This window comes from Populus nigra, chromosome 4, assembly GCF_951802175.1.
Source record: "Populus nigra chromosome 4, ddPopNigr1.1, whole genome shotgun sequence".
In the NCBI taxonomy this organism is placed as follows: domain Eukaryota; kingdom Viridiplantae; phylum Streptophyta; class Magnoliopsida; order Malpighiales; family Salicaceae; genus Populus; species Populus nigra.
In genome coordinates, this window is record NC_084855.1 from 23,720,970 (window position 1) to 23,726,813 (window position 5,844).

The 5,844-nt window shown below is 34.9% G+C and overlaps 1 protein-coding gene across 2 annotated transcripts; it reads right to left on the reverse strand.

Annotated features, from left to right (window-relative positions):
* Positions 1-379: 379 nt before the first annotated feature.
* On the reverse strand, positions 380-4,945 carry LOC133691415 (uncharacterized). Of its 2 annotated transcripts, XM_062111908.1 has the most exons (10): positions 4,905-4,945; positions 4,794-4,866; positions 4,607-4,676; positions 4,035-4,235; positions 3,416-3,597; positions 3,083-3,257; positions 2,783-2,994; positions 2,060-2,185; positions 1,812-1,915; positions 380-1,132 (listed from the first exon to the last, which is right to left on the reverse strand). In XM_062111908.1, exons 2-10 carry the CDS (start codon positions 4,837-4,839, stop codon positions 629-631), a joined length of 1,620 nt encoding a protein of 539 aa, XP_061967892.1. In that variant the 5' UTR covers positions 4,840-4,866; positions 4,905-4,945; the 3' UTR covers positions 380-628. The 2 variants fall into 2 exon arrangements, with proteins under 2 accessions (XP_061967892.1, XP_061967893.1); XM_062111909.1 differs by lacking the exon at positions 4,905-4,945 and having other exon boundaries at positions 4,035-4,269; positions 4,794-4,840.
* Between the last annotated feature and the right edge of the window lie 899 nt (positions 4,946-5,844).

A 5,844-nucleotide genomic window follows, 5' to 3' on the forward strand; every position in this document is an offset into this window, starting at 1 on the left:
CTGTTGTCAATTTTCAGAGGCTTGCAAGGCCTTTCCGCAATGTAACAGGCAACTGACAGGCACTTGGAACCAAGAATTTAACGTCTCTGTCAGAGGAAAGATGAAGCTGGTTCAATGTGTGGCACATGCAAGCAAGATATTCATTGAAAATCTAGTTTGTGTTGTTTTCAGCTGGAGCTGAAGACTTAGTAGCAGCAACTGGCAACAAGGACAGAACTGGGATGCTGCTCCATTGCTCAACTTCTTAATTCGAGTCAGACCACAAGATTACTCAAAATTTCTTCCTTCAGCAAGCTGTATTTATAGAAGTGAGAGAGAGCTAATATCATAGAATTTTCCTACTGCTCAAAAAAGAGAAAACAATAGAAAAACTGAGAGATGCAAAATGAAAATTAGAAATGCCTTCCTGAAATACGAGAACAACATTTCAATGAGCTAGGGCTGCGACCCCTTAATCATCAATTCTGATATAATTTACACAAATACAACAAAAACTCACTGTGACACAAGTTATCCAATTCGAAGCTGGCTTGCTTCTTTCTTAGTCTGCAAAACCGCTTATATATGTACAAAGAAGTCCCCAAAGTATGACCAATACACATCAAACAAGCAGAGCAGCAGCCAACATTTAATTCTCGTCTAACCACAAGTGCCTGACAGAAGGCCAATCTACAATTTGATCGTCTGATTGATGGGAATTGGCAAGACTTTTTGATTTAGGGGGGTCCACGCGAGCTTTTGATTTAGGGGGCTTCACACGAGCTTTTGATTTGGGGGTATCTAAACGAAGAGCTTCTGATTTAGGGGGATCCACATTAACAGGAACTTCTGACATAGGGGGATCGGCATGAACTTTTGATCTGGGGGATTCTGCAAGAGCTTCTGATTTAGGGGGATCCACTTGAACGTTTGATTTGAGGGGATCTAAAAGAGCTTCTGAGTTACGGGGATCCACGTTAACAGGAGCTTCTGACAAGAGGGGATCTACCAGAGCGTCTGATTGAGGGAGATCAGCATGAGCTTTTGGTATAGGGGGGTGTTGAATAAGCAAGGGCGGTATGTAGATTGATATGATGGCAATTGCAAGAATGAAGAAGAGAGATATATACAAAGAGAGGCTTAAACTACGAACCTGCAAGCAAATTATCAGAGTCAGCACGCTTTATGTTGCCGAAAGACAAGCCATGACAAGTATTATTCAGTAGCAGAAACGTATAGTGATGTACCATGTCACAGTTTCAGTTTGATAAAACAAGTTGGACACTATCCAAATATACGTATGACATACAGATTGTTCACGATGATGCTATAAAATTCAGTCTCCCTAGTATTCAATTGCATGAAAAAATAAATTTTCATCTAAAACACCACATAGAAAGTCATTTTCAAGGAGAAGGAAAGTTCTAATCTTCCAAGCAGTGCAAGCCTTCTCAAATCTAATTTAGTTCAATATGAATGTATTTTACATCAAGCCGTAAGGATACAAGTGCATTGCAGGATAGTAGGTATAAAAAATAGCAGAGCAAGAACCGCCCAAATACTTTTGACAAACATTCATGAGATCTGTAATATTGTGATAGATAAATTTGGGAGCCATAAAAACATCGAAAGTGTTTCCTACAGCTGAAAAGAATCTTGTTAAAGTGATCTTGATACCATGCCACAGACTTTCCATATTGACATCTCAGGCAGGGACACGCGAATAACAAATCATTTGCCACTCAAAAGAAAAGATAGAAGTTTCTACAGTTGAATGTTTGTGAAAGCTACCAATCAGGAAAAATAAAAGTGCAGAGATGATTGAACCAAACCTTTTTAGCTATCTGGCGTTTGTGAGGAAGATTTTTATCAGCATGCTCCAGGGAATAATGCAGCATGTTAACTATTGTCAATTCAGTTACTGGATCATGGCTTTCTGCAAGCAGAAAATGGTTATGATTAAATCTTCATAGATCTTTGTTACTAAGTCCTACTGACAAATAAAAATATGTACAATTATTTCACAGAAAAAGTCAATTATGGCAAAGAAGAAAAGAATCAAAGAACCAGATGGGATCACCTGGAATGTCAAAAATTTGTTTCGCAGGGGCAATACCTAGCAGCTCCCCCAAATGAACACGCACTCGGGCACGATCATAGAGTGAAAGTAAATCACCATGCGTAACAACAACCACAGGTTTATCATCTGCAATGATAAGAATCAGGAAACATTAGGCAATTAATGTAAATATGAACATAAGAAAACATTGATTGAAAATAAGATAAGCTAAGGCCATAACTAGAGGACAAACTACTATATAAGAAAGACATGCAGATTATGTTCTAATTTCTTATGAAGTTGCGATGAACACTAACCAATCTAGCATTGTTATTGTCAGAAATAAATTTAGAGGTTTCACAAAATTAAACATCAAAGAGCCATAAGGGCTTCTGACATGAAACTTTAGTTTGTGGAGAGCCTCGAAGCAGTGACTGGAGAGTGGATTAGATTTTTTTGGAGGGCTAGAATAATTTTGAAACAAACCTAAAATTCAGGGACTAGAGTGATTTTCTGAAAATTTTAGGAGGCCACAACCCTCTCAAGCTTGGCTGATGGCCACCACTGCCCGGAGGCATAACTGTACAGTGAAAGAAGCAGCTCCTCTTGGAAAAACAAATTCACTTGGAAATTATATAAAGATAATATAAAAAAGGAGCTATGAACCTCTGAGAGTGAGGATATGCATGTGCTTGACCATAAACGCGTTACAATTTAAGAAAAGAAAGCAGAATTTCCTTGTACCATTAAACGATATATATGGGCAGTCAAAAGTTTTAGCAATCATCTGTGTATACTTTTTCCCTTCGTCTACAAGATTATCCATGGATTTCAGAACTGCAAGCCCATCAACAACAAATATGACAAAGGTAACCATCCTGGTTTCCGTGGACTGACAACCATTCCCACGAGCTTTGCACTTCATTTGGTTCCTCAAATGTGAATTATCTGATGGCCTGATAGGAAATCATAGCAGTGAAATTATTTAATGTAAAACAAACCTAAGCTTGCCAAACCTAATACTGAGAAGCTAGAAATTCAAACCTAATAATGAGCTCCCGATGATGAACACCTTTTGTGATCCAATTCTTGAGCATGTTAGCGCTATCATATGAGTCATAGGACAAACCACGGGTATCATAAAGACAGAAAGAAGTTGAACTTCTTGGGATCATATATTCCTGAAGGAAGTAGGTTCCATCTGCAGCAGATGAGTTATCTGCAGCAAGAAATAACTTCAAGTATCACTGAAATGAAATGAGTAAATTTACTTTCTTAAATAATTGTCAGAAATAAAAATGAAGATTGCATCCATCAAAAAGATCCACAACATCTTGATTTCAAATGGCATTTAAGTGACAAAAAAGTAGCATGTACATGATACTTGAGCTCTTTCAGATGCAAACTTGTTATCTTCAAACACCTTAGAAATTCTATTTATAAGGCTGCTTTTCCCAGATCCCTTTGGACCGATTACGAGGAGGACTGTTGTGTTTGGCACATCAAAGTCACTCAATTTCATGCCAATCACATTCTCCATCCATCCTCCAGGAGTATAACTGTGAAAATCATATACAATGTGTACTTAGATTAGACATCACATATTCAAATATGATGATTATAATAATGAAAAGAAGATTTATTTCTTGAAACAGCCAAGGACCTGATTTGCCAAGTCAATTTCATAAAGCCAACATGCAGTAAATCCAAAAATTTTAAAAAGGAGCCCGATTAAAGGCAACCATCGTCATAAGATGGCATAAGTTGAAATGCACCATCAGTACAACCAACAGAAATTAACATACAAAGATATTTCTCCAGTGGATCTTGCCTCTCAAGAGCAAAATCCTAGAGAAACACCCAAGTTGAATAAGTAGTTCCTCACTTACCATACACAGGCAAGCAAACTGATACTTCAAAATTCATCCCTTTCTTTTCCTCCAATATCTAAAACTACGAAATACAATAAGTCGAAATGAAAACTAACTGTGAATACCTCAAGATTTTTCTCTTTCCTTCCTCCAAGCTCTTGCTTCTATCCTTCAACTGATCATAACTCTGCAAGACTTCCCTGATTGCAGTACTCGCCTTCTTTTGGTTGGCTTGAAATTCCAAAAAACTTGAAGGAATTCTAGATCCTTCATACACCGACCCACACTCTCCATCCATGGTTCCACCCTCATTTTTCTCTTGAAATCTATGCACAAACAGACTCAGATTTAACAATTTACCTACATTTTCAAATAAATGCAAAATCCCAATTGGTTACTGAGCGAAAATAACAGAAACAGAAAGAGCGGGCCTTTCTCTATGTTTCAAAGAAAGACTGACCCTTTTCAAGCTATTGCTAAAAATTAGGCAGAAACAATCATGAGGGTCAATCAAGATAGTTCTTTTCTATCACTCATTATGCTTAATTTTGGAAACTCAACAGTAGCAATAAACGTAGATGTCAAGCTTAAGCTTCAATTTTTCTCTTCTAGTGTTTACTTTCTAGGCAAGCAAAAAGGAACCAGACAGACATTAAGGAACTATTTATCAAAAGATTAGTGTAGTGAGTAGAGATACCTTTGAAAAGAGTAGGACCCCGGAGGAGATGATGATTGCAAAGAATTTTGTTCCACCGAGGATTCTTCCGCTGCATAAGCAAATTAAAAGGTGTATATCAATCACCACTTACCACCGTTTACAATTCTCTCATTCACTCCAAAACACAGAGCCGAAAAAGTAACAGACAGAAAGAGAAACGGGATACCGGGGGTGAAACCGAGAGGCGTATCTTCGCCGCCGCCGCCGCCCATGTTTGCTTGCTTGCTAGTTGCAGTTGGTTTCTGTGTGCGGGGAGGAAGAGCAAGAGAGACCTTTTTTCAAGCAGGTTTTTCTTGTCGGTTAAGGTATTGTTTGTGATAATGGTAATTGCTGTTTTTTTAAAAAAAACAAATTAATTAATTAAAATAATTTTTAAAATTTATTTTTACCATCAATATATTAAAATAATTCAAAATTATAAAAAAAAATAATTCAAAACAAAAAAAATTAAAAAAAATAATATCACTTTTTTAATAAAAAAAAAAACAATCCTAGAATGTTTAGGATAAAATTTTCAAAAACTTACAATTTTTTAAAATTAAATTTTATTTAATATTTTTATATCATCTTTTATTAATATCATAAATAAATAAATAAATAAAAATAAAAATATTTTAATATATTTTTAAATAAAAATATTTAAAAAACAAACAGCTTTTAAAACTCCTAACCACTCTTTAAAATTTACTTAGAGTTTTGACTTCTGACCTGGCATGAGAGGTTAATGGAGACAGCCACAAGTCAATGAATGATAATATGGTTGCATCATGCCACGTGTTCGTCTTTTCTCTTCTTGATGGCAATTTTATCCATCCTTTCATGGCTTGGGCGTTATTTCTTTCTTTTTTTTATCAATATCTAATTATAAATCTGATTTTATGATTATTAAAACAGATATTTGTTAAAAAGGTAATGATTTAAATTTAATGTGTATATAGTTATTTTTTTATTCATATTTTTTTTATTTCCAGAAAAACAAGCCTTTTTTTAGTAGTATGTTTTTTAATAAAAAAATAAAGATAATTAAAATAAATATTTATAAGAAACTCGATAATTTAAATTAGTGAGGACAAAAATATATCTTTAATTAAAATTAATATTTTATTATTTATTTTAAAAAATATATCAAGAATTATGTTTTATAAATAAAAATCTTTGTGATTTGAAAAGACTTTCGATAAAAAAAAATAATGACACTATAATTTGAATGCAATTAT